Consider the following 27,869-nt stretch of genomic DNA (forward strand, 5'->3'; position numbering starts at 1 on the left):
AGTCAAGAGCGAAGTTTGAGATCGGCCTACTGTTTCTGTCACTCTGACGGTTATTTTTTGTGTCCTTTTATTCTCCGCACTTTATGAAATAATAAAATAATAAATGATAAAAAGAAATAGAACTTCACGTTCAGAAAAGCACTTCGCTAAGCGTCATTTGCTCCTCTCGGCTCCAACCTTTGAGTCTGCGCACTAGCGACGGCCCAAGCCTCTGCTTTCCCCTCTTCAGTCGCCGCGCCTTGATGACGTAAACGTCCTGCGCCCTGAGAGCAGGTAGAGCGCACGTGAGGAGGCTCAGGGTCCCTTTTCCTCACGGACTCTGGTGACCGTGGGGTCTGTGACCGGACACCATGAAGGAAACGCCCCTCTCAAACTGCGAGCGCCGCTTCCTACTCCGTGCCATCGAAGAGAAAAAGGTAAACGGTCCTCACGGAACCTGGCGCTTCGTGGGCTCTCGGATCCAGGCTCGGATCACAGACTTGGCCCGCGCCGGCCCGGGGAGCCCCTTGGGGAACGGCTAGTAAGTTCTCCCACCCCTCAGGCATTATTTTGCTCCGACGGTTCTTTTCAAGGTTCAAGTCACTCCAGCACCTGTCAGTGACCTCGCACCTAGTTTCCACTTTCCTCCTGGGGTGGGTGGTTAGGATCCCATTTTCCTCCAAGTGCTTAGCCCAGTGCCAGACACAAAGTAGTTGCTCAAGAAATATTTATTGGAAGAGTAATGAATGAATGTTGTGCTTACAGCGGCTGGATGGCAGACAAACCTATGATTATAGGAACATCAAGATCTCATTTGGAACAGACTATGGGTGCTGTATTGTGGAACTTGGGAAAACGAGGTAAGAGAATTCAAATTAGATACAAATTCAAAAGGGGGAAGTTTGAAAATAACCTTATTGATTCGGTTGTTTACAAAGCAGCTAAGAAGTCTGGACAGTACTTTATTTAGCTGCCAAAATAACTATATTTTCTTTAATGCAAGGTTTTTTGGTTTTGTGGTTAACTAAATTTTTAGTCATAAGTACATTTTTGTATCACGTAGTTCTTTCATACCTTTCTGTAAATCATGTACACAACCTACGATGATTGCACTGAATTTGTTTCCTGTATTTCTCACATTCTAACGTAAGGAATGTAGAGATCTTGAGCATCTTGTCATTAAGTAAGTCCCACTTTCTTCTTTTTCCTTAATGGCGTGAGAATTAGGTTTTTAATATTCATTTGAAAGTTGTGAGGATATTTGGTCAGGTAATATTGGTGAACCTGCCATATGAAAACCCTTAAGAAATCTCAAGTTTTTATGTCATCTTGTATCAATAGATACTTGTTTTAGAAAGGAGAAGTAAAAGTCATTATTTTTTTTAAAAGATCTGTGGAATAGTAAATATTGTAATAAGAAGAGAGATTTTTTTCTGTCCTTTTTTTAGGTATACCGGCATGTAGCCTACTAGTATGTTTTTTATATGTAATTTCTACCTCATGATGTATCATGCTGAGTGTATTACTCAGAGTAAGATTGAATCTTAATTGTTACTTGTTTTATATATATTGTTTTAATGGAAAGGAAATATATTTAGTTAACTGCTTTGTACCTTTATCTTTGCAGAGTTCTTGGACAGGTTTCCTGTGAACTTGTTTCTCCAAAACTCAATAGGGCAACAGAAGGTATTCTTTTCTTTAACCTTGAACTCTCTCAGATGGCTGCCCCAGCTTTTGAACCTGGCAGGTATTTAAATCTCTTTCTTAAGCTGCCTTAGCCATAGAACTTAACAGCAGTAAACTATTATTTTAATGTCTAGTGTTATATTTCATGACATTATTCCATTCCTGTTTTCATAGGCAGTCAGATCTCTTGGTAAAGTTGAATCGACTCTTGGAAAGATGTCTGAGAAATTCGAAATGTATAGACACTGAATCTTTATGTGTTGTTGCCGGTGAAAAGGTGGGGAATATGCCCAAAATTATTTTTTTATTTTTTATTTTTGTTTTTTGCCCAGAATTATTAATCTTAGGATGACTATTGTTGATTCTTGGGTCTCTATGCTTTTATTTTCAGAGCTTTGGTTCATTTTATTTTTTATTGGTTCACTTCACTTAAAGTGTTCTGGGCATGCTACCTTTAGAACTTGGTGCTGTCTGTCTCTGAACAGACAAAAAACATCACCTTAAAAGAGTGAAAATAGCAACTTGGCTTTGTGTAAATGTGTTTTATCCAGAGAACTTGTGGCTTTTTTATGTAATCTCTCGTGAATTTTCTTATGTTATTTTAGTAAGTTTATAGAAGCAGGTAATATTTTCCTTTTTTATTGACAAAGAACTAAAGAACAGATTAAATCCTTTATACGGATAGGTTTATTGATTTACACGGGGATTACACAGTGAGTCAATGGTAAGACTGACACTGGAAATCTTAGTCTCAATAAATTGTGCTGATAGTATATTTGAACTTTATGCTTGATTATGGTATTTTGACCAGCTTTTTGACTCCAAAGTAGTAGTCACTTAGCTTTCTATGTTCCATACATGAATATAATACTTCCTATTTGCATTACTTGTAAGGTTATTATGAATATTATCATGTAAAACCTAAGTTTAAGGTTTTTAAGTTAGCAGACAAAAATATGGCTAGGTTTGGAATTAGAATATCTTAGTCTTAAATGTTAGAGTGGTTCCATTTATTTAGAGTATATATTTTACTGTTGTCAAATGACTCACATAGAAAGGTGAACTATTGGTATTCTAGATGTTGGGCTTAAAATTTTTCTAAATATTTTTTTCAATAAGCTAGGAGGAACTGCATGTTTTATCAGCAAGAAAACAGTTTGTGCACAGTGTTACTTTTCCTGATAAAGAGCCAGTGGTTGTAATTAATTAGGAGTTATTTTAAATTCACTTTCAGGTTTGGCAAATACGTGTAGACCTACATTTATTAAATCATGATGGAAATATTATTGATGCTGCCAGCATTGCTGCAATTGTGGCCTTATGTCACTTCCGAAGACCTGATGTTTCTGTCCAGGGAGATGAAGTAACACTGGTAAGCTCCCATGATGTGAGCCCGGATCCTTCCTATGAATGAATGAGTATCCTAGATGTGCAGGCAACTTGTTATTAGTGAATTCATGTTGTAGATGGTAATTAGGTAGGTTATAAAATTTTTTCATAAGCAAAAACTACATATGGTCAAAACTGCCCTAGAAATCTCTTAAGTTTCCATATTGAAATGTCTGTCAATAAGAACACACCCTAGTTTGGTTTTCCAGAATAGAACTAGATGACTACTCTTTGGACTGAGCATTAGATGAAGTGGTTGGCTTATGTTTAGGGGCCACATGTGTGAGAAATACATGATTCTCAGCACACTGAGATGCTTACCCTGTGAGAGGCATGTAGTATCTGAAAATGACTGAGGAATCAACAGATTCAAATCTCTCTCTAGGACATTAAGCAAAACAGATGGCAGAAATCCATCAGAAATACCTGGATGGCTTGTTAAAACGTATTGCCTATATTCTACTACCAGAGTAGGACAGGGGTAGGACCTGAGAATTTGCACATCTAACTTAGAGTTCCCACGTGATGTCAGTGCTGCTGGTCCAGGGTCCACATTTTGAAAACCGTTGACCTATGTTGTCTTTCTCTTTTGTGCTGAGTTTGTCAGTTTTGAAAATATAAATCACATGCTAGAATAATGAAAGTGGACTATAGTTGTAGTTTGAGTCCTGAAGTTGCAAAAGGAAACATCAGATGCCACAGTTTTCTAACAATCATTCATAATGCTTTTAGGCATTAGACTGTAGCAGACTCTTTAGAGACTTAAGGGTAGGTACAAAGGTTTATTAACAGTAAAGATAATGTTCTTTTAGAAGAGAGATTTGGTATAAGGAAGTAAAAAACAAAGTAGAGTGATTAGTAAACTTGAAAAAGAAATCAATTAAAAAACATTGTAGCATTATTGCTGGTGTGAATGTAGAATGTCAAATGGTACAGCCATGTTGGAAAAGTTTGTCAGTTTCTTAAAAAGTTAAGTGTAAACAACATATTATAATCAGAAAAATAACACTGGAAGAAGAAAATACTCTTACATAAGAGTATGTACATCTTTCAGCACATTTGACTTTGTAATATTAAAATAAATAACAATGTGTTAGAACCAGGGAAAAAAGTTAGCAGCAATACCACACCTAGGAATCTTCAAGAGGAATGAGAGCATATGTTCACTCAGAGACTTGCAGGTGAACATTCATAGCAGCATTAATTGTAGTAGTCAAAAACTGGAAACAATTCAAATGTTCATCAGTTGGTGGCTAGATAAACAAAATGTGGTATATCCACATAAAGGTATACTATTCAGCAGTAAAGAGGACTTAATTACTGATATATGCTACAAGCTAGATGAAGCATGCTAATTAAAAGAAACCAATGCAAAAGACTAGAAATTATTAGCTTTCGTTTATATGGAGTGTGCGGAAAAGGCAGATTTACAGAGACGGAAAACAGATCACCAGTTGCTTGGGACTGGGGGAGGGAGTGAGAACTGACTGCAAACAGGCTCAAGAGAATTTTGGGGGGTGTTGGAAATGTTAAAAAACTGAATTGTGATGGTGGTTGCATAACTATACATTTACTTAAAATTGACTCATATTCTTACAATGAGGGGATTTTATGAGTTGTAAATTATGTCTCAGTAAAGCTTTTTGAAAATGCATGTGGTTTCAGGAACATGAGTGACAAAATCAAACAGGTAATTGTAAAACATTATCTAGGCATTCATTGAAGATTAAAGGAATTTCATTTTGTTTTATTTTAGTATTGGATGTGCAAGATGACTTTTTGTATGTTTTTAACTTAGTGACTAATTATTGAACATTTTCTTTTGAAATAGTATACACCTGAAGAGCGAGATCCTGTACCGTTGAGCATCCATCATTTGCCCATTTGTGTCAGTTTTGCCTTCTTCCAGCAAGGGTAAGTCTCACCTTGTCATGGGCTGAAATTATAAATCCAATTTGGAACTTTATTGCTCTACTAAAACGTGGCATGGACAAATGAACAAACCCTTCCTTTAATATTAAAACACCTTATAGTTCCTTTCTTTGTAAGGGCATTAGTTGGCAAAGAGCTTTCTCAACAGAAGTAACAAAACTCGTCTACTATTATGAAAACACTTCCCAACGTTTTTTTTTTTCTTTTTTTCTTGGCACACTTATAAATTTATGCATTTACTGTGGCATGATAGTCTTTTGTCTTTTTTAGAGATGTACAGATGTTGGAATTGTATGCTAGGCTATAATTTGGGAAAATGGGGGTAAGAATTACTGTTGATTAATGGAGGACTGGGGACTTTGGAGCATATTGGATGGAGTAGTTATAGGAGCAGATTACAAGAGGGAATGGTTCACAAACTGGAGTAATGAATCTAGTTTCCTTCAGCTCTCCAATGGTTTTTTCACAACTAGTTGCTAAATCCTCCTCCAACAGAAAACCTGGAGTCTTTCAGGTCCATGTAATAGTGCTTTTAAATGAAAGCTTAAACTTTAAATCTCTTTAGGAATAAGGGGAAGTATAAAAATAAGATATTTTAACAATTTTGTGCATAAGGACTAGAGAAGGACTTTCAGCTTTCAGTCCTTTTAGTATAGAGTTTCATTAGAGGGAAATGGACAAGCAGTGACAAATAGAAATAAAATGCGAGCCATAAATGTAATTTTGAATTTTCCAGTAGTCACATTAAAAAGGTAAAAAAGGGTAAAATTAGTTTTTATATATTTTTATTTAACCTAATATACACAAAATATTTTCCTTTTAATAGTAATCAATAACTTAAAAATAATTCATGAGATATTGTACATTCTTTTATTTTGACTAAGTCTTTGAAATCCAGTATCTTACACAGTTTGGACTAGCCACATTTTAGGGGCTCAGTAACTGCATGTGACTATTAGCTATATATTGGATATAGCAGAAATAGTATATATATTATTTAAATAAAACCAATCTGAACATAATATGTTCACTATAATTGCTAGAGATATCCACTCAGCATTCGTGTTCATAAAAACAATAATGTTTGTGTCTCTTTCCCCATTAAAGTGACTCAAATCCACAGGTTCAGACATTCATTGTGTTGATTTTATTGGTGCCATCTGTTTTTTTTTTTTTTTTTTTTTTTTAAAGATGACTGGTAAGGGGATTTTAACCCTTGACTTGGTGTTATCAGCAGCATGCTCTCCCAAGTGAGCCGCAGGCCAACCCTGGTGCCATCTGTTTTTAAGATCCATTACCCTAAAAATGACAATCAGTCTCAGATTTATTCACTTAACATTCATTTCAGAACGTATTTATTGGTGGACCCCAATGAACGAGAAGAACGTGTAATGGATGGCTTACTGGTGATTGCTGTGAACAAGCATCGGGAGATTTGTACCATCCAATCCAGTGGTGGGATAATGCTACTAAAAGATCAAGTTAGTGCTCTGGTTAATGTCTCATTAAGAATAGGTCTCTTCTCTTTAGAAGCTTTTTCTTTTACCCAAAATCCAATGAGGATAGTATCAATGATTGATTCTAGGATGTGTTAGAACCTGGTATCAGTATTATCACTACATTCTGTTGACTGGTGATGGAGGTATCCTTGCTGCTCCCATGTCTGGCCCTCCAGAGCCTGACTCTTCTAACTAGAGGAACAATTTTTTTTGTTCCAGTGGAGAAAGATTCATATCCCTATTTTTCTTTGGAAAAAAAAAAAATCAGAAAGTACTAGAAATTAGATAAAAGGATAGTTTTACTTTTAGAATATGGGTTACAATAAGCAGTAGTTCTCAGACCCAGCTACATAACAGATTCACATGGGGGCTTTTAGAAAATAGATTGCCATGTAGCATGTAGAATAGTGGTTAAAAGCACAGGGAGCTGCTTTAGTTCAAATTCTTCCTCTGCTTTATACTACTAATTGACCTTGGGCAAATGATATCTTATCTTTGGGCCTGTTTCTTTATATGTAAAATAGGGAATGATATTATTTATACCCTGTTGTTAGAAGGATATAAGATAAATATAGATATATTGCAGTGTCTAGCATATATTAACTGTGCAATAAATTTTAGTTTCTGTTATCATTGTCATTATTACCAGCATCATGACCACTACGCAGATTCCTATTTCTGTGTATCCCTGAGCTTAATGATGTTTGTGGCTTCTTCAGTGGTTGGTATCTTTTACACTGTCATGTAATCGGGTCAGTTCTGTTGATGTGATAGTCCTTCAAATATTTTAAAATAACTCTTACGTCTTGCCTTAATTTACATTTACATTGTATTATTTTCATATTTTGGGGAAAAGATTCAGGCTTAAATTATAAAAGTAGAAAAACTAATCTTGTGGTTTTAGTTTAGTTAGACAAAGCCATTTAGATTGTTGTCTTTAAATAACAGAATTCACTTTTATAAATAGGTTTTGAGATGCAGTAAAATAGCTGGTGTGAAAGTAGCAGAAATTACAGAGCTAATACAAAAAGCTTTGGAGAATGACCAGAAAGTTAGGTAAGTTTAATTTTTTCAGAATGAAAAGTTCTTTTTATACATTTTTTTTTCTGTTCTGGGCCTTTCTTGCATAAGGGCAACCATATAGTTTTTCACACTTGATTTTTCTTTAATCTCAATTGAATATTGAAGTAGTTTGGACTCTATTATATTTTATTCCAATTTAAACGTATTGAAAAGCCACATAAAGTCTTTCTTTAAAAGTAACATTTTCTTAGGAAAAAAAGAATCTAGTAACTCAAATTAGTGTAAAGAGCACAAATGGGGGTTAATACCCATCTCTACTTCTTACTATGTGATCTTAAGCAAGATTTATAACCCAAGACTTCAGTGTCCTTTTCTGTATATGGGAGGTTGATGCCTAACTGGTAGGGCTGATCTGAAGATTAGAGAATAATATACTTTAAGCACCTAGCACATGCCTGGCACATGGTTCAATAGACGATAATTATAACTATTTTTATTATTTCTCTTGATAGGCATAATAAACTGGTGAGGTTAAGTTAGTCAAATAAACTGTTTTCTGATATTTCTCATCTACTAAAGAATAAGATAATTTTTCTCATTCCTGTTTTCTCTCCCATCTATTATCATTAACCTTACCCCACTCCCCGCAAAAAAACCAAAACACCACATACAGGAAAGAAGGTGGAAAGTTTGGCTTCGCAGAGTCTATAGCAAATCAAAGGATCACAGCATTTAAAATGGAAAAGGCCCCTATTGATACCTCCGATATAGAGGAGAAAGCAGAAGAAATCATTGCTGAAGCTGAACCTCCTCCAGAAGTGTATCTTTTTTGGATGATTTTTGCAGTAAAAGAAAGATTCTTAACACTTTTGGACTTACATTAAGGCTGTATGAAGGGCATGCATACTGAAATTTGTTTTCTTTTTTTTTTTTTTTTTTAAAAGATGACTGGTAAGGGGATCTTAACCCTTGACTTGGTGTTGTCAGCACCACGCTCACCCAGTGAGCTAACCAGCCATCCCTATATGGGATCCAAACCCATGGCCTTGGTGTTATCAGCACCACACTCTCCCAAGTGAGCCATGGGCCGGCCCCTGAAATTTGTTTTCTGAAGCGCATGCTTTGTTAGAGAGAACACTTAAGATGCAAGATAGTGATGTGAGTGATATTAAGTTGATGTTATAACAGCCACCTTCTCTTCAGTTAACCTGCAAAAACCAGAAATTTCTCTATTTTAAGCATCAATATACAGCATTTTATTTTCCCCTGAAAAACTGGTCTTTAATAAGCACCTTATACACTATTATACATTGTTCTTGAAGTTGTTCATTCACTAAATTTATTACTACAACTAAAATGTTGAGCCTGTCCCTTGATATTTCTTACCATTGTGACTACAAAATCTTGCATGAGTTATACTTTTTCTTAATCATAGTTTAGCAACCCATAGTGTATGGCTTTATTATATATTTTTCCCTAAGAACTTGAGGCACATTTAAATCAGTCTTACAAAAAGGAAACTTTCATTCTCATCTTTTCATCAGTCCATCAAATAGCAGTATTTTTGTTATTCAGTTTTCTTAACTTGCTAAGTGTTTCTAAACCTGTGCTGTGGACTGCTGGAACGGCCCAAATTGGAGAGGGAGTAGAAAACACCTGGGGTGATATTGAAGACTCTGAGAAGGAAGATGAAGACGAAAGTGGCAGTGATGAAGCTATCATTCTTGATAGTATGAAAATGGACACTGGAGTAGAAGTCTCCAACATTGGAAGTCAAGGTAAGTGATACTTTATGGGTTTTATGTGATATGGCTATACGCATATATTATACAGATTCCTATGTATGTAGATAATACATACTGAATATTAACTATGTATAGATATGTAACATAGAGGGGCTAAATGTTTTGTGATTTAAATTTCAGTTAAACTTTTGAGGCTGTAATATTTTATGCCAATCTTTTCTAAAAACTTGCTTATCTTTTCGGAGTAGTGGTATATTTGGGCATGTAAATGATAGTGACACTTTTAATTAAGAAATGTTTTGCATCTATATCCAGGCCAGTTTTATGGGGATGTTTCCTGAAGTTCTCATTCACGTATGCTTTTTTTGTAGTTTCTAGACCCAAACATAAAAAGTCCGTATCATAGAGTTATACTATCTAAATAGAACCTTCTGTGATGATAGAAATGTTATCCTGTATATAGCAGCCACTAGCCCCATGGAGCTGAACACCTGAAATGTGGCTTATGTGAATGAGAAACTGAATTGTAAATTTGATTTAATTTTCAGTAATATAAAATTAAATAGCCAAATGTGGCTAAGTGGCTACCACATTGGACAGTTTAACATTAGGACATACAAATTTCTAGAAGTGCCTGGTAGTCCTAGATGTTCCTTGTATTCTGAAAGCTGCTGAAGAAATTTTTTATTTATCTAGATTTTTTTTTTTTACTTTTGAGAAACCATTCCTGCCAGGTCCATATAAAGTCATGAGTTGCTCTTTTATATAGTAAAAACAAATCATACAAGGATCTAGGAACTAGGCTGGCAGGGACCTATAGGATGCACTTACTAAATCTGGTTGAGGAAAACATGTGAGACTGTTTAGGAGTGTAATGCACATACGACCTGCTTTCAAGGAGGGAAATTATTGCCTATCAGTATGGAAATGAGTTTTAGAACCTCTGCTGTGAACTTATGTGGAAATTTTCCAAGAGGTTACTTATATTGCTTTCTTAACATTTTCTTAAAGATGCCCCTATAGTACTCTCAGATAGTGAAGAAGAAGAAATGATCATTTTAGAACCAGACAAGAATCCGAAGAAAATAAGGTAACAAATTTCTGGCTTTCAGAGGCTTGCTCTCTGGTTTTACTCTCATCTTACTCTACCACTATAAACAAAAAGACATCCTTTTTTAATTATATGTCCACCTGTTCTTTTTGTGGTTCCTGCACGCTGTGATTTATAAAAATTAGGACCTAATTCTATAAAACTGTTTGAATGAATGACTTTCAGTTACTGTATTTTACTCTCATAACTGCCACATTTTATATCCTACTGGAAAAAATAAGGAAGGCCTCCTATTTCAGTGATCCAAAATTTAATAGGCATACTGTTAGTAAACTGTTACTTTACTTTATTCACAGAACACAGACCATCAGTGCAAAAACAGAAAAAATACCAAGTAAAAAACCAGTGAAAAAGAGAAAAAAGAAGAGAGCTGCTATGTTAAAGCTAACATAATTGTATATTTGTATACATAACTATTAAAAGGATATTTATTCAGTGCTAACAACCCTGGGTATTTTTTATTCACAAATCCATTATAAAATCAAGGGCTTTTAATACATTTGTTTTGTTTTGTTTTACATTATGCTTTAAAATAAACTTTCTGGAGAACTTCTTTTCTGTTAATTGGCACAAAAGCTTCCCACCCCATCCATACCTCTGTTGAGTAAACCATAACAGGTTTTAAATAACTGTGACCTGGGTAAAGTGTTAAAGTTGGTGAGAAGTGGAAAAGCATTTGCAGTAGGCTGCTGCAGTATGTATAACAGCTGAAAAAAGTCTGAGGATCTTTACTGATAAATAAGCACAGGTTTATTCTAGGTATGGGTAGAGTATGCCTGAATCAGCAAACTGGTCCAGTTGCTTATTAAACTGTCAGAATTTGGAGCCGACCCCGTGGCTCACTCGGGAGAGTGCAGTGCTGGGAGCACAGCAGCGCTCCGGCTGCGGGTTCGGATCCTATATAGGTGATGGCCGGTGCGCTCACTGGCTGAGCGCAATGCGGGCGACCCCAAGCCAAAGGTTGCGATCCCCTTACCGGTCACAAAAAAGACCAAAAAAAAAATGTCAGAATTTGTTTTCCTAAAACTAATTTTAGGGGCAGGCTTCCCTTACTCTCCATTGTACAGTAAACCTAGTTAACTTTTCTAAGTGAAATCCTCAAGAAGTCAGACTTTTACCTTTAATTAAATTTGACTTACAAACAGTTTTCCAAATCAATTTATTAATTATTATCCTGACAGCTGGCCTCATTAATGCTTTAATAAACATTTAAAATTAGCCACATGTTTAAGATAGATACATGTACAAAAGATATACAAATTAAAACCATTTAATAAGTAATAGATACCATAATTTGTACTTGGCCATAACTTCTATATTCAGAAATGATTGTAAAATTAAAACCTAAGATAAAAGCTGTATGTACACCATATACTTTGAGTGATTTATATCTTAGAAAACAAAGGCAGTCTTTTATTGTTACACATTTAGTGTCTCTGGTGGGTTGAGGAGAGAAACACCATGATACCTGTTAAGTAGAAAAAAATATCATTTTTAGTAAACATTCATTGGGTCATGGGATAAAACATGTACCAGGAACTCAAAAATGATATTTCTATCTATCTGATTGTGTTGATGGTTTTAGAATCATTGTCTGGTTCCCAAAACATGCATGCATGCCCCCGTCCTCCCACTCTCTTCTCCCCCAGATACAGAATAGAAAACATTAACTACAACCTTCTCCAAACATAGTACCTATTAAGAGAACAGCTTCTTAAGGAGCTGTGGCAGATTAGTATGTCCTTTAATAAAGAAAAAATGTCAAAGACCTCTGAACATATTCTGGAAAAGCAAGATCTATTCAAGTTAATTCTTACTTTGAACTTTTGTACTTTTCTCTTATTGACTGTTGTGCATGCTGTGGTGCTTTGAGGTAGGTCTGGTGAAGGTCCATGAGACAAGGCTTAAGACTTTCCAGGGTATATCCAGTCTTATGTATTAACGATTTAGGCTATAGAGAAGAGAGAAGAGAGCCACTGAGTTTCTTCTAACAGATACAAGTTAATAGCTGGTATTAAGCTTAAGTTATATTAACTGTCAGTACTAATCTTCAACACCTCTGATGACAGATACAAGTTAATAGCTGGTATTAAGCTTAAGTTATATTAACTGTCAGTACTAATTTTCAACACCTCTGATGACAGATACAAGTTAATAGCTGGTATTAAGCTTAAGTTATATTAACTGTCAGTACTAATCTTCAACACCTCTGATGTTCTCAGGCCATTATTCCATTTCTTTTATTCTGACTTTGATCCATTTTTACTACTTTCCCTGCCAGCAGCAGGTCATGTGGCCTGACTTCTTTAAGCACACCTTAAATCCAAGTTACAACTAAGCTTTCTACTTAACAGATGTTATTCAACATGCAAGATTCCTTAAATAATACATGTATTAGAACAGTTTTTCCACGTAAGAACATTTAGGCAACCATCAGTTCTACACAATTATTTAACTTACTTGGCACAAGCATTTCAATAACAAGATAAATGTGTATAGACAATGTAATACATACCCAGCTTTGTCCTGTTACTGTGTAGAGTGCTAAGTGAAAGGCCGCTCCAGCAATAACTGATGGCAAATACTTTAGGTATGGATCAGCGTCTATCAAACTTAATTCTCCCAAAAACTGGAATGAAAAGTACTTATCATTATAAGAGCTCTAGAATTCAAACTTCAAATTCTCACCTTCTGACCTAAGTTTTTCCTGTCTTTGATATTGGCTCTGTAGCAGCTCTGGAAAAAATATTCCATGGCCTCATCTTTAAACATATTCACCGTCTTATTAGTGTTTTGCTCCACTCTCACCCTGTATTTTTCCTCCTTTGGTAACTTAAAAAAAAAAAACAAAAACACAAAGCTATCTCTCCCAACACTTTATCCGCATACCACTACTCCCAGTGCTTTCCCGGTATTATTATCCTTTGCCAGTGGTAGGCTTTTTTCCAGATTGCAGCATTAATCTGTCCCTGGAGTACTACATCTCTTCACCAAAACTGTACAATAAAACTAGGGCTTGCCCTTAATTATTACCTAAGAATTTCCATTCAACAAAATGAAAGTGACTTACCATTGCTAAGCTTTCAACTTTGCAGTTGGCAGGCTGCTGGTGCAGAAAGTATTGTGTAAGAAACTGATTTACTGTTGGTGCAGCTAAATCAAAAGTAAGGACTTTCAAAACCAGATGCTCCATTCTTAGAACTTGTTTCTTAGTATAGGTATCATCTGTAATGTACACAAACTCTGCTACTTCTGGGGGGTAAATTTCTTCAAACTTTCTACAATGAAAAGAGTTTTATGTAATCAGTCCTTCTAAAAGAGAAGGAAGTTTCCTTATTCCAATTCTGAAATACCATTAGCAGAATATATGGAATGAATCCAAGACCCATGCTCTCCACCCACCTGCATTTCCACTAATACCTAACATCATTTCTAGTGGAGACTGGATAGCTAATTGCTCATTAAAAGGCCCAAGTCAATAATGACTTCTGAGATATTTCTCCCAGGGAAACAAATGAGAGGCACGAGATTTTCTAAGGTAGGAACAACGCCAGAGTTCATCAAGCAGCTGAACATTCAGGAAATACAAGTCTTAGGAAAATAAATATTTTGTTTTTGTTTTCAAACTTAGCTTTAATGTCTTAATGGAGAGAAGATAAGACACTGCTTACATGCCAGAAAGCACTTTATTATGGAAGGAACCACATTTTTAAACTTTGTAATCTAGTCCCTGTTTTCTAAAATGTAGCCAGTCTCCATTTTCATTCAAGGAACCCTGGAATCCAGATCTGGGAAAATTAATGCTCTCAATTAGAAAACAGTTTCATCCTCCTCCACTCTCCTCATCCCCTGTCATAATGCTATCCCTAAAGTAGTCACTGACTCTGCTTTGTGTAGTATGTTAAAGTGTCACAGTTAAAAAAAACCCACAAATTCATCCCTATACAAAAGGTAGTGATCACTTTTAATCAAATAAACCAAGTTGGGGGCTGGCCGGTTAGCTCAGTCGGTTAGAATGTGGTGCTGATAACACCAAGATCCAGGGTTTGATCCCTGAATTGGTCAGCTGCCCTCTCCCACCCCTCCAAAAACAATCCAAGTTGGACTTACGAGGCTAACAGCATAGCAGCAGTGCCCACAAGCTGAAGCTTTCCTCTTAGCACAGACATTGAAGAAAGGAACCTATCAATGTAGTTCACAGCCAAATGCAGTGTCTCATTCTGCAGTTTATATTCTTCTCCTACTTCAACTAACCAGTCCACCAAGATAGCCCTCATACTGTTAGTGATGTCTGGCTGTTTCTTCATGTAACCCACTTTAGGTTTACATTTAACCTGTTGAGAAAGTTATTTAGTAGTGTTAAAATTGCAAAAGTATAGAATTATAGTAATTCACTAGTAGTTAAAAAACTTAAACATTATCCTCTCAATTTCATTTAGCCACACTTAATGCAGTATACAAAATGGATTCAGAGAGCCTTTACCTCCATTTCCCTAAGGTATGTGTGAATATCCTCATGGTAGTCCGGTACTTCATTAACACTCACTGGCTTTTCATCTTCTAATACAATTGACATGTCCATATTATGTGGTGACTCTGGGACAGTTCAAAATATATGATTAAATTAATTGCTTAATTCTCTATTTAACTAAAAATGACCACCCTTATAAGAAATCTCATACTACCAAAGCATTAATTTTGTCCAACTAAAAAGGGCTTCTCATGACAAAGTACATAGGATATTTTACTCTGGTTTTGTTGTCTGTTAATTAATGAGAAAAAGAAATATTGCTAGGCCACTATCAGGAAAATGAGGATTGAGTATTATCTCAAAGTATCATTCATCTTCTATGATATAAAAGAGCAGATGGCATGGTGGTTCAGTTAGGACAGAGCACTTAGAATCCAAGTTTTGAGATAATATCTAAGATTTGCCTTAAGAGAGACTATAGACCCCAGAGTCTGACATATTCAAAGCACAATTAGGCAATAGCTAGAATCAGAGTTAAATGATTTCCATTAACAAGTGTTCATGAGGTAATTAGGTTTGTTACAGGTTCAAGCAGATTGACACTGTAATCAATAAGCAGTTCGTTTTTTGTAATTTAAATTATCTTTTGAGGCAGAGTATATCATCCATTATTCTTTTCACTTCAGAGATCACCTTAAGGTTAAAAACTTGTTGCAAAATTTGAATAAAAACACAAAATTATTATTTCCAAAGGACTTTCATGCTTACCCTCCCACCTCTAATCAATAAACTAAAACTAAAGCAAGATTGGATTTCGTGACTCAGTAGCCCTATGGTAAAGAAACAGCACTATCTATAGGCAGAGCTAGCTATAGCAGCTACGCTACTTTACATATGGGTAAGGGCACACAACTGTGGTACAATTACTGACTTGTGGGAGGACAGTGACACTTTCTGGTATCAGATGGTCACCCAGACTGATTTTATAGAAACAAAATTTTAAAGCTGGAAGAGATATTAGATACCACAATATTTAAGAGTGTGTCCTCAAATACCACTCTCTGAAGTGATATGTAAGTAGTGAGTCTTATAAATGCAACTGAAATCTATTCTCCCAACCAAGCAAACATTTATAGGGTCAGATTAAAATAAATGTTCATCATCTGATTAAATTACTGTGATTGGCATTGTACCTGAAGGAGCACTGGAATAGGATTTTGTCTTTTTGTGTGTCACTAGGTCAGGTGTTAGCCATGAGATCTGAGATAAGTTGTACCCTTTCTAAGCTTGTTAACATTAAACCTAACTCACTATGTCAAAATGATCAGGTAAGACAGTGTCTTAAAATGCAAAATATCATTAAGCCAATCTAATAATTATAATTACCTTAATTCAATACGGATTTTCTTTAAGACTTACCAAAACTACCATCCATTGGATAATCAAGAGGTACCAGTGGTTTTCTTGGTCCAGGTAAAGTAATAGCTGAATTAAAAGCCAGGACATCTTCATGTTCTGTTTTTTGAGATTCAGTTGGCTCCTTTTGAGTTTTTTCTTCTGTTTCATCCACATGAATGGTGAATGTAGGCTGTTTATTGTTTGCTTTCCAAGGAGGAACAACGACATGCTCATCATTTATAGGGAGATCCTTAAGAGGTGCAACCTAAAAAGAAATTAATAACTGGCTTTGAACCTATTAAATGGAATTTTACCTTCTTCCCCTTATGGGTCTCATAGTCTGCTTTTTCTCCCAAATACTCTATCAGGAAAATTAAACTTTCCGAGGCAAAGTCCAGTCAAAGAATAGTTTGAGTAGTCAGAGACAGAAGAGATGTTCCACTTTGTCAAAGACATTCCTACAAAGGCTGTAAAAAGTCAATACTAAGTAGAGGTAAGCAAAACTGAAGCCGCTAGAAGAGTGGGATGGCAGGCCAATAGATGACAAGTTTAGGAAAGAGATGGCAAAAAAGTGTTGGTTCACCACTGTTGCCCCAGGGTGGAGCAAAAGAGCAAATTCAGCTAAAATGGCGGAATTTATCAAAAGTAAGATACTTTGTTTACCCTTTCCTAAAGTAGAGGTGATCTCTTAACTAAATGATGAGGAGGAAGGGGATGCTGGTCCCAGAGCAGTGCCTGGGGTTTAAAAGTGGAGAGAGAGGCACGAAACTGGACAAAGACGACACTCATGTTGTAGGGCTTAGTTTGACCCCATTATCTATAGGAAGATGCTTCCAATAGAGAGCAGACAGGCAGCATAAGCACATAGTTAGCGGGCGTCGTAATGCTAAAAATAAAGGGAGAAACCACTACTGTGGCATCCCATACTCCAGAAAACCAGGGACCAAGGTCGACTCCAAATCGGAGCCCCTCATAAAACGCCCAAAGAATCCTTTCTCCCCGCTCTGGCTGTAAGCCCGTACTCTCTCCCTCTCGGCCCACCCGCCTGCAGATATATGGCATCCCTTTACCCGTCGCGTCTTGGGCTTCTGCTGCGGTGCTGGACCCCGCGTGTTCCCGGCCTTCAGTACAGCCAGGGCGGCCCGGGTCCGCGGCTGCTGGGCAGGCGCCGCCTTCTCCGGGTTGATGTTCTCCTGGTCCTCTTGGAGCGCCGTCTGCTGCAGCGTTAGCGGTGCCGAGCCCGCCTCGCGGGCCGCAGGCCCCGGTGCGGAGCTGCCCAACATCACTGCTCCCAGGGGCGTACGGCGGGATCAGCCTGCGGCGCCAAGCAGCGTGCACTACGCCCCGCCGACCGGTCCCGCCAACCCCGCCGAGGAACTCTCCAGCCGTAGTCGCCCGCTGCAGCTCGGGCCAGCGTGCCCGCCCGCCCTCCAGCCCGTTCACCCAGCTCGGGACCCCGTAGGAGCGAGGGGCCGTGAAAGCTGCAGGTAGGCACTGCCGGCGTGGAGGACCAAAGATGCCCCCGAGGTGTACCGAGCAGCCCGCCGGAGCGGCGGCTGTTCATGCAGTTCAAGTATCCCGCGACTATTGAAATAGGCCAATGGGAGAGGCCGAAGCTCGTGACGTCACTGAAGGCGACAGGGTCGCAGGCGAGTGAAGGCAGCCGGAAAGGGAAACTGAGCAGGGGTGGAGCGGAGAAATGTCGAACTGCGGCGGTAGAAAAAAAACGCCTGCGCCCGGTTGAGGGGTAGGGGCATAAGGGGCCTGAGCTTCTGGTGACTTTAAGCTGAGCCATCAGGCGATACCCAGGCTCCGGGCAAGGGTGGTCTCTTAAATCTTTTAGGAAAACGTAATTGAACTTTAACAAAACTATTAGTAGGCCACCCCAGCCTTTAGCCCTGGGACCTCTAGTTAACTTGACGGGCTTGTTTCCCAAAGCCTAAAATCTGCCTTGGCCCTCACTGGCCTTGGCCAAGTTTATTCAGTATTTCCTATTCTCTGTTTTCTTACCTGTTAATTGGGAGTAATAATATCTATACGTCGTACGGTTGTTATTAGGATTAAATAATGTGGAAAAATCATTTAACACTCTGCTCACATAGTTAATACTCAACTGGCAGACTATAATGTCATCTTACCATTTAGCTGCTATTCACAGGCAGAAGTTGTCTTATGCTTTTATTTTTCCTAATGAAGACGCAATTAAGATGCCTCTTGAACTACTGTTGAATATATAACAAATAATGTATAACAAGAAATTCAAATAGACAGTCATCAATTTTTATCTATTTCCCCCAAGCTGGGGCAGCCAACAAAGGGAACACAGTGAAATTCTAGTGACCTAGATATAATTATATGTTCCATTTAGAAATAAAGTTTGTTTAAATAGAGTAAAAACAATAACCTTATTAAAATAAAATTATCAACTATATGTGCCTTTAACAAATTTTTACATTTATTATACAAGACTTGTGCATAACTAATAAATAGAATGGTATATAATTAAGAAGCATTGTTTTCTGAAAAATTCATGTCTGCCCTTCTTGAAACATAAAGAATAGCTATCTTCCCTTATATTTATGCTATTTTAAAACCTTTAAATACAATATTCCTTTGAAATGAGTAAATATTAATGAAAAGAATTTCCATATATTATCAAAAGAAGATTAGTGGATACCAGAGCAGGAAATTGTAAGAAATCATCACTATTTCTGCACTCTTCACCTGTAGTGTACTTGTATAGCTTGACTGGTTACAGCACAGCAAGTTAAGATCCCCCCATTCTGTGAAAGCTCTGCTTATTTTCCTGGCCATGATTTACATCACAGAGCCAAGTCAAGCATTTCACAAACTGCAGCAGAGTCATTAAACATTATACCAAGCAAAAGAGAAATCGGTTGCAAATCAATCCCAACTCCTAGAAAAAATAACTGGATGACGACATACACAATAACCAGGACACAAATCAGATACCAGAACTTTGGTTCTGGTACCAGCTCTATAAAATACTTGGATGTCCTTTAAATCACATAACCTCACTGAGAATCAGTTTTCTTATACGATATGACAAACTTATAAAATCGTTGTTAGGATCAAATAAGGTAATATATAAAAATACACTTTGAAACTTGTAAAGCAGCATACACATTAATGTGTGTGTATACTTTCTAAAACATTTGGTATATTTTTATTTTTCAAATATTATTTCTCAATTTAAAAATTAAAACACCCACTTGCCAAAAATTCATTAAAATCTCTTATATAAGGGCTGGCAGGTTACTCAGTTGGTTAGAGTGTGGTGCTAATAACACCAAGGTCCAGGACTTGATCCCTGGACTGGCCAGCCACCAGAAAAAAACAAACAAACAAACAAAAAAACCCCCAAAAACCTTATCATGCGTGTTTGAAAAATAAAAATTCTCTTTATTTTTAAAAAGCTCCATTGCTAAAAAAAAAAAAACATTATATCTCAAATGTTTTTAGATGATATTAAAAAGCATTTGAAATAAAAGTATGTACAGTCAGCTTGTAAGTCTGTTTTAACATTTTTCATTTAAACAGACCACTTCTTTGGGACTTTACCTTGTTTATATCTCAAGCCGCATCAAAGAAAGCAATCAATGCATTTTGGTCATAACTGTCCAGAATCTCCAGTAGAAGAGGTACTTTGGTTTTTACATTGGTGCCTTTGAACTTAAATTTATCTATGAAAAGATCGGTGATCATGCCTATAAAGAAAAATGTTAATTTCCTGTCATTGATTAGTTCTATTTAATGATACAATATTTAATGAAAGTGAGTAATCTATTTCCAAGCACCTTAATTCCATTATTTAACATACACAAACCTAAAAGAGTTGATGTTTAAAAAGTATATTTATTTGGGAGGAATTTTAAGTTTCAAGATATAAATCATTTGGCTAATAACCCTCTTAATGATTGGTTACAAGCTATAAAATCAGACAGTCAACTGCTGGCCATTGTTGAACTGCTACTGATACATACTCATATAACATCACAAGTGGTTTATTTTTCCTACTAAGCAGATCATTTTGACATAGTGCAGGCAGATTCTATTCTTAATGGCTTAATCTGAATTAAAATATTCCACCTATATGTTGACCACTCTTGTGGTTTCACTTGAAGGTAAATAGTTCCAGGTTCAAAGATCTGGGCAAATTATATCACCTTTGCATTTTCTCATATGTAAAATAGGAATAGCTCAAGCTGTCAGTCCTTTATACAAATCCTTTGATGCAAGATTTATTTCAGAATTTTTCAGATTTTAGGAAGGTAATAAAATGAATATACTATATATGGTATTAACCCAAGGGGACTGAGTGGCAGCATCCAATAACAAAACATAGTAATATTTCTACAACAAAATATATGGATGAATATTTGCACTATGTGGAATAAAAAAGATTATATATAACCCCACGTCAGTTTAAGTCAGGTTTTGTCATTAAATTAATTCAGATTAAGTCAGATTTTGCTACCAAATGATTTATGAAAAATGTTTTGGTTTTCAAAGCTTTCTGGATTTTGAAATCAGTGATAAGAAATGAAAGATCTGCACCACTGACCTTCTAAGTTATTATAAGGAGAAAACAGATCATGTGTTTGCCATATAGTAAACATTAAGATATTAGATATTATTGTTACTGTTTGTGAGAAAGTCCCTGGGTATGTAATAAGAAATTCAATAGGCAAGCTTACGGATCAATGTGGATTGATGATAACAATGGGCTATAGAGTGACCATGAAGACTTGGCATAGTGTTAAAAGTATGCATTTTGGGGTGAGAAGGTTGTAATGCAGGCTCTGCCACTCATAGCTATGTGGCAACAAATTCCTTCAGTCTCAGATTTTGGTTAAAGAATATAAAAAAATGAAGATAACACCATCTACCTTGAAGAGCTGTTGTAAGGATTAAAGATCCCACCTGATTATGAAGATGGTATAAAAAAATAGTGTGCTATGTACAAAAGGTCTTATGCAAAGGTCACTAACAAAATTGTTTTTCTTAAGCTGCTCCTTCTTTCCTTCTTTTTCTCTTCCATCCTCTCCCTTCCCTTGCTCTTTCTTTCTTTCAGTACAATTTGTGAAACACCCAACTTCTCACCACCAAAGCAAAATGAGTTTTGAACTGTACACAGCACATATATCCCTTATTAAATTTTGCCTAAAAAATATTAAATGCTGCATTTTTATATTTCACAAAAGCAACAAAACCTGAAAATTATTTGTGTGATATATAGTCTATCTAGGGCTCTATAAGTTATATTCATTTTACACCATGTTTCTTCATATATATAAATTCATTGCAGTACACTTGTTTCACTTAATTTTCACTTGTATTTTAGTGAGTAAAAATATTAAATATTAAAACTGGCTTGACAAAATACAGAAATATTCTGTGCAATAAATTGGTTGTCACTGGCTCATGATTGCCTGTAATCTTTGCCTCTTTCTGCCCAGCTTCTCTCACATGATCCTTGGCAAATAGCCAGTTGAAAAGACATATGGCTAGGTATTGTAGGATAGTCCACTGACCATAGAGTCTGTCCAGGTGCGCAGATTGCTTTTTGTATTCTTCCTGTAGGTGATCTGCCTCTTCTAGAATACAGCGATATTCTGGTATCAGAAAGTCTGTATTTCCCTCATGAACCTGCAATTCCTTATTTAAAATTAAAAACAGAAGCACTTAATGTTCAAAAATTAATCCAGTGTAACATTCAATGTTTATAATTTTAGAAATCCCATTACTTAAAGTAATTATGATGAGTCGATGACATATATACTTACTTTTAAAGCATCAATTAACTGCACTTTCTTAGCCAAAAGCAACTGATATTCCAGCTTTGGATGGATTAGCTTTAAAGTGTGTTTGACTGATATTTCATTTATCTCTAGAAGGAGTTGGTCAGGAACAATTAGAGAAGTCACTTTGATGAGAAACATTATTATTATAACAACAACAAAAATCAGAAAGAATGAGTAAAAGTTTTCTTTTTTTTTTTTTACCGTATGCTATGTTGAGGTTAATTTTCCTTTTTGTAGCTTCCTTGGAAAGCACATCTTTTAGGATAGATATAGTAGAAATGTTGTCAGATTTAAAAACTCCTTCTCCTTTTCTATAAAATTAATATATTTTTTAAAAGAAGAGTTGTAGAAGGAAGTGGGCCAGTAAATACATATTTTGTGACTACTACTTAGTGTTTAGATTTCATTTGATTTTAGATTTCTTTGTAAACATATTTTATTAAAATGAAGCACCTTTAAACATGTAATCCTTTACTATTACATTAATTCAGCTTCTGAACATATTCGTAAAATTAAACAAAAGATGCTAGATATATGCCTGTCAAAGATATGACAATTTATATAAGTAATTCATTTAATGTAACCCTTTTCTTCACTCCCATTAATAATATTTCCAATAGATAACCTCTTACGTATAAAATGCATTTAGAATGGCTTACTTTATAATAAGTATGTTTTCCTTTGATGTAATCACACAAATTACAGCTTCAACCTTGAAAGACATCTGATAACAAACCCAAAAGAGTGACATCTGCTGTTTTTCCATGCCCAGCATCCACTGCCACTGCTTATGGCCACAGGACCCTTGTTCTCCTTTAAGGAACCATCCCTTCTCTCTTTCTCTCTCTCCCCATTCTCCGTCCACACAGTTTCAGTAGCAATGGCTTCAATCCATTTCTAGGACTTCAGGAGGAAACATTTAACAGTACATTCCATACCCCCAACTACAGTGGTTCATGGCTAGACAATGATATTCAGTCTTGGGACTTTTACTAGAACTAGTGGGAAAGAGGCTCTATGGCAGCTGAAAAGATAGAAGGCTGGATTCCAGGAGCTGTTAGTCACCACTATGCCACTACATGGTAAAGCCAAGTAAAGACAAAAGTAGAACTGAGCAATGGAAAGGGATAAAGTCTTGGTGGTTTCAGATAAGCCACTAATCCAGTTGTACCTGAATCAGATTACTGCTAGTCTTTTAAGTTATGTGAGCTCATAAATTCCTTTTATTTGGTTAAGCCTGCTTGCATTTGGTTTTTTTATGATGACCAAAATTTTCCTAATTAGGCTGGCTGGTTAGTTCAGTTGGTTAGAGAGCAGTGTTAAAACACCAAGATTCAGGGGCCGGCCCGTGGCTCACTCGGGAGAGTGCGGTGCTGATAACACCAAGGCCCCGGGTTCGGATCCCATATACGGATGGCCGGTTCGCTCACTGGCTGAGCGTGGTGCTGACAACACCAAGTCAAGGGCTAAGATCCCCTTACCGGTCACCTTAAAAAAAAAAAACAAACAAACAAAAAAAAAAAAACACCAAGATTCAGATCTGCATACTGGCCAGCTGCCAAAAAAAAAAAAATTTTTTTATATTGACTAGCTGTAGGCAAATGCTAATTGTTTTTTCTAGAAAGATAAATAATACACCCATACTATTTTGATCCCAATTATGTTTTAGTAATTTAGTAATCATGACATTTTCACTGGTCTTTAATCTTAACAGAAGATATATTTAGCAAACACACAGTGCCAGGCACTGTGGAATGACTCACATGGTTTATCTTCTTTTAATCATCACAACAAATTCAATGAAGTAAGTGCTATTACTTCCATTTTTTGTAAGAGAAAACTGAAGCTTAGAGAGTTAAGTAACCAGCTAAGGTCACATAGCTTGTGAGTCACAGAGCCAAGATTCAAACCTACGTATGTCTGTCTTCAAAGCACATGCTTCTATACTACTGCCATATACATGTATTTTATTCAGGTACCCGAAAAACAATTATTGAGCACCTACTTTGTGTAAAGCCGTGTGTTAGGTACTTGGAGGATACATACAAAGATAATTAAAAATAGACTGCCCATGAGACAAGCTTACATAAAAATTATCATATACTTCAAGCAAATAACAAATACCAAAGACAGGTAAGGACAAAATGCTATGGGAACAGCAGAGGGAATCAAGGAAGGCTTCAAAAATGTAGCGATTAAGTTAGGCCTTGAAGGATAAACAGAGTTTTGACTGTTAAAGAGAATATTTAAAGAGACAGAATGGTAAAGAGCATGGGTAAAAATACATAATATGCTAGGCACATGTTGAATTATCTGCTGTGATTCAAATATTAGGCTAACTGTGGCACTTCACAACAGGAGTAATTATTACAGATTTAGACAGATAAGCTTCCCTGGAGGGTACAGTGGAACACCTCCATAGAACTGATGCTAAAACCCATTAGATTTCTGAAGAGTTCTTGGTCCCAAAAAGTTGCATTCTGAGGTAAAATTATGTGTTCACTGCTGTTTCCAGAACTTAGCATAATAAAGACTGAACTAGGAAGCAGGAAGTAGAACACCTCAATTATCTGCTCAGGAGCAGAAGCAGAGAGAAGAAAAGATCTCTCTCTCAAACAAACAAAGCAAAAAAAACCCCCAAAACAAACAAAAACAACCTACAGATGTGAGAAAGAATGAAAATGTAAAGACCTTGAAAAAGCAGGAGGGTCTAAGTTCAAAGAGCACATGTAGAGAAATTAGCCTTGCCCAAGAAGTAGGCCATTTCACATTGAGAGATAGGTAAAAAGAGAAGGAAAAGTTTAGCCTCTACTATACTGAGAAAATGAAAGAAATTATGGGAGCTTATGGGAGAAGAGTGAAAAGTGACAGTGAAGGTGGGCAGGAGTGCTACTAGGAGCTTGAGAAGAAGGTAAAAAATATAATGATCTCCACCCTATAACATTATAGCTTCAAAAAGCCTGCATGTTCTGAGCCCCAAAGTTCTAAGCCATTTCATGTTTTTGCATAAAGAAGTTCAACTGGAATCTTTACTGCAACTAGAATAAATATTCAAATCAATTTGGGAAGGGCTGCCATCTTTACAATGCCTTCATATTGATGACTATAGAATATATTACTACATTTAATCAAGTCTCATGTCAATAAAATTTTATAGTTTTTTTCACGTAAGTTCTGCATATTTCTAATTAAGAATATTCCTACAGATTTTACATGGATATTTTGTTATTGTTACTGCTACTTTGTTATTGTTACTGTTACTTGGTGTTTAAACAATTTATTTTCTAACCGGTTATTACTATTGCTGGGAATTTAGGAAAGGTATTGATCTTTGCATATTCATCTTTACTCAAATCATTCTCTAAACTCATTAATTATACTTGTTTTTCTCTCTCTCTCTTTTTTTTTTTTTTGGTCTGTCTTTTTCGTGACCGGCACTCAGCCAGTGAGTGCACCAGCCATTCCTATATAGGATCCGAACCCACGGCGGGAGCGTCGCTGCGCTCCCAGCGCCGCACTCTCCCGAGTGCACCACAGGCTCGGCCCTATACTTGTTTTTCAATAGATTCTCCTGAGCAGTACGGATTTCAATCATATTATTTGCAAATTATTCCTGCTAAAACAAATAAAAACTTATACGCTCCATTTTATAAAATAACACTTATGAACCAGTAATAAGTTTGATTTACCTGTAGATACTTTCAAGTTGTGTATCCAGGAAGGTGTTCTGGAAGTAAAATGTAACACTTTCTCCTGCTGGAGGTTTTTCAGGAACTTCAGGCAGGCAAAAAACCACCCAGGAGTGAACTTCAGCAAAACTGAACTGGCCTGTTAGAGTCAGTGTATTCATGGGTCTGTAATTTAATATTAGAGGCAATAAGTGGAAGTGTTATACTTACACATTAACAAGCAGAATTTTGCAAGAGTAGCTTAACAAATATATAAAATAATTTTTCCCAGATTAATTTTACAGATCAAATAATGAACATTTCAATTTCATGAAAAAAATTTGAATGTTTGTCTGTAACTGCACTTGTGCTAGGTGTCTTGATATTCAGTTAAGTGATACAAATAGCTTTTTTTCATTATAACATGCTTTATAAATAAAATTCAGTTTACTCAGGTAGATTTCATTTTTTAAAACTTCATCTAGTATTTCTACTATGTTAACTACAAAACATACTTACACAAGAATCTCCTAAGGGAAAGAATCAGCATAATGTGAAGGGAAAGAATTGGGCTTTTAAGTAAGAGAGGCACAGATTTGAAACCTTGCTCTATTATTTACTAGCTTTGTGCTAAGTTAGAGAAAAATACCTTCTATTTTGCAGGGATATAGGATAGTATTTTCTGTCTTACAAAAGCACACAATAGAGTAACAAGGGAAAAAAAGGTGTAAAATAAATCAAATAAATTTAAAATAAATCAAATGGATAATCACAAAGTTAAGAAAATGCAAAGTTTATGGAATAAAAAAATTCAGAAGGGCCTTTAACAGGATACAGAATTCAGAAATCTAAAAGCCAGAAGGAACATTTGAGATCATCCAGACCAATAGCCTCATTTACAGATGAGAAAACTAAAATCTGGAGAAATAAATTTCCCCAAAGTCACATAGGAACAGATTCTTATCCAAGTCTCTTGATTCCCAGTTTGCTGTTCTTTCACCATGCTGCCTCCATGAATGCAACTTTAACTTTTAAGCAGGAAGACACCCCCAAAAAGAGTCTATTCTCTTCAATATTTTCCAAAATCTTCCTTAGGCCTCAAATCATAACTGGTTCTTTATTAGCAAGTTACTTTTCTGAGTCTCTTTCTCATTTGTAAAATGGAGGCATTAGTATCAGTCTTGCTGTAAGAATTAAATGATAATACATAAGCACCTACGACAGTACATGGCACAGAGAAGGTATTCAATAATTGTTCATCTCTTTCCCTTCTCTTTCATCTAAGCCCATGTCCTCTCATCCTGAAAAACTACAAACAGGAGAAAGCTTAAATTGAAATGGAAGTGAGAAATAAAAGCGACTCTCACAACCAAACAGAAACAGAAAGGAAATATAATGTTTAATGCTAATACAATGACATCTTATTCACAGAGAACTACTCTACAATCTACATGCTAAACAGTATTTGCTCACATAGGTGTCTGAGAAAGAGAAACGCTACTCTAATGATCTCAGAAAGGTAATATGAGAGAGACAGGAAAGTCCAGCTCAAATCAGCCTCTAAAATAAGACAAAGAATCTTGTATTTATTAGAAATATTAAATCCATAGTATTGTAAATATTTATCTAATTTTTAAATTGTAGAAATAGCTACCAGAATTTACACTATAAATATAAAAAGAACGTTTATCTGAATTGTGTAATATCCTAAAAATAAACTGCTCTCTCCTTTGTCCTACCTGTCATGATCAATAACATGTGTTCTTTGATGGAGTGAAAGGGGTTTGATGTGGTACTGGCGAACCTGACAGGTTTTAGGTTGAATTCTTGGAGTCACATATGCTTGAAGTGTGCCATACTGGCCTTCAATTGAGCGAATCTGATTTACCATGAAAGTGAAAAGAAAATAAGAATAATTAGCAACATAAACATATCTTTAAAATGTTCAACACAAGTTATCAAGTACTTATGCCTTAATCTCTTCTGCACTATTTTGAAGGATATAATGACATTCTATTAAACTACTTTTTGCCAAGAATAAAGGAAAATTAAAAAGATTTGGCAGTCAATAGTAAAATTAATAAATCTATAAATTGTCCCTACCACATATTTTCAGTAGATTTATCTACACTTACCAATCCTA

The 27,869-nt window shown here is 36.1% G+C and overlaps 3 protein-coding genes across 3 annotated transcripts in view; 1 reads left to right on the forward strand and 2 right to left on the reverse strand.

Moving 5' to 3' along the window:
- Window positions 1–252: 252 nt before the first annotated feature.
- On the forward strand, window positions 253–10,866 carry EXOSC9 (exosome component 9). The gene is made up of 12 exons (XM_063108273.1): window positions 253–416; window positions 745–839; window positions 1,607–1,726; window positions 1,840–1,942; window positions 2,900–3,037; window positions 4,886–4,968; window positions 6,335–6,467; window positions 7,453–7,541; window positions 8,182–8,328; window positions 9,102–9,286; window positions 10,265–10,343; window positions 10,661–10,866. Exons 1-12 carry the CDS (start codon window positions 351–353, stop codon window positions 10,755–10,757), a joined length of 1,335 nt encoding a protein of 444 aa, XP_062964343.1. The 5' UTR covers window positions 253–350; the 3' UTR covers window positions 10,758–10,866.
- Window positions 10,867–11,747: 881 nt separating this feature from the next.
- CCNA2 (cyclin A2) lies at window positions 11,748–17,516 on the reverse strand. The gene is made up of 8 exons (XM_063108691.1): window positions 17,304–17,516; window positions 16,255–16,498; window positions 14,848–14,960; window positions 14,475–14,698; window positions 13,435–13,642; window positions 12,880–12,993; window positions 12,182–12,315; window positions 11,748–11,832 (listed from the first exon to the last, which is right to left on the reverse strand). The coding sequence occupies exons 1-8, from the start codon at window positions 17,514–17,516 to the stop codon at window positions 11,784–11,786; spliced, it is 1,299 nt and encodes a 432-aa protein (XP_062964761.1). The 3' UTR covers window positions 11,748–11,783.
- A 2,283-nt stretch (window positions 17,517–19,799) lies between these two features.
- Window positions 19,800–27,869, reverse strand: part of BBS7 (Bardet-Biedl syndrome 7) — a 49,701-nt gene continuing 41,631 nt past the window's right edge. The window contains exons 14-19 of the mRNA XM_063108458.1: window positions 27,466–27,605; window positions 25,748–25,912; window positions 22,260–22,369; window positions 22,041–22,144; window positions 21,789–21,912; window positions 19,800–19,961 (exon numbers count right to left, since the gene is read on the reverse strand). Of these exons, the coding sequence (XP_062964528.1) occupies window positions 19,828–19,961; window positions 21,789–21,912; window positions 22,041–22,144; window positions 22,260–22,369; window positions 25,748–25,912; window positions 27,466–27,605 (777 nt within the window). The 3' untranslated portion in view covers window positions 19,800–19,827. The remainder of the gene's footprint in view (window positions 19,962–21,788; window positions 21,913–22,040; window positions 22,145–22,259; window positions 22,370–25,747; window positions 25,913–27,465; window positions 27,606–27,869) is intronic.

The sequence above is a fragment of the Cynocephalus volans genome, chromosome 9, assembly GCF_027409185.1.
Source record: "Cynocephalus volans isolate mCynVol1 chromosome 9, mCynVol1.pri, whole genome shotgun sequence".
NCBI lineage: Eukaryota > Metazoa > Chordata > Mammalia > Dermoptera > Cynocephalidae > Cynocephalus > Cynocephalus volans.

What these genes read in the sequence shown, in the direction of transcription:
- EXOSC9 (XM_063108273.1), top strand. Translation starts at nt 351, where the DNA reads ATGAAGGAAACGCCCCTCTCAAACTGCGAGCGCCGCTTCCTACTCCGT. An exon ending in CCAGCTTTTGAACCTGGCAG is followed by an intron (nt 1,727 to 1,839) that starts GTATTTAAATCT and finishes CTGTTTTCATAG; the next exon opens with GCAGTCAGATCTCTTGGTAA. An exon ending in TTTGCCTTCTTCCAGCAAGG is followed by an intron (nt 4,969 to 6,334) that starts GTAAGTCTCACC and finishes CATTCATTTCAG; the next exon opens with AACGTATTTATTGGTGGACC.
- CCNA2 (XM_063108691.1), bottom strand. Translation starts at nt 17,516, where the DNA reads ATGTTGGGCAGCTCCGCACCGGGGCCTGCGGCCCGCGAGGCGGGCTCG. An exon ending in AAGTTGAAAGCTTAGCAATG is followed by an intron (nt 12,994 to 13,434) that starts GTAAGTCACTTT and finishes TTTTCATTCCAG; the next exon opens with TTTTTGGGAGAATTAAGTTT. An exon ending in GAAAAGTACAAAAGTTCAAA is followed by an intron (nt 11,833 to 12,181) that starts GTAAGAATTAAC and finishes TCTACTTAACAG; the next exon opens with GTATCATGGTGTTTCTCTCC.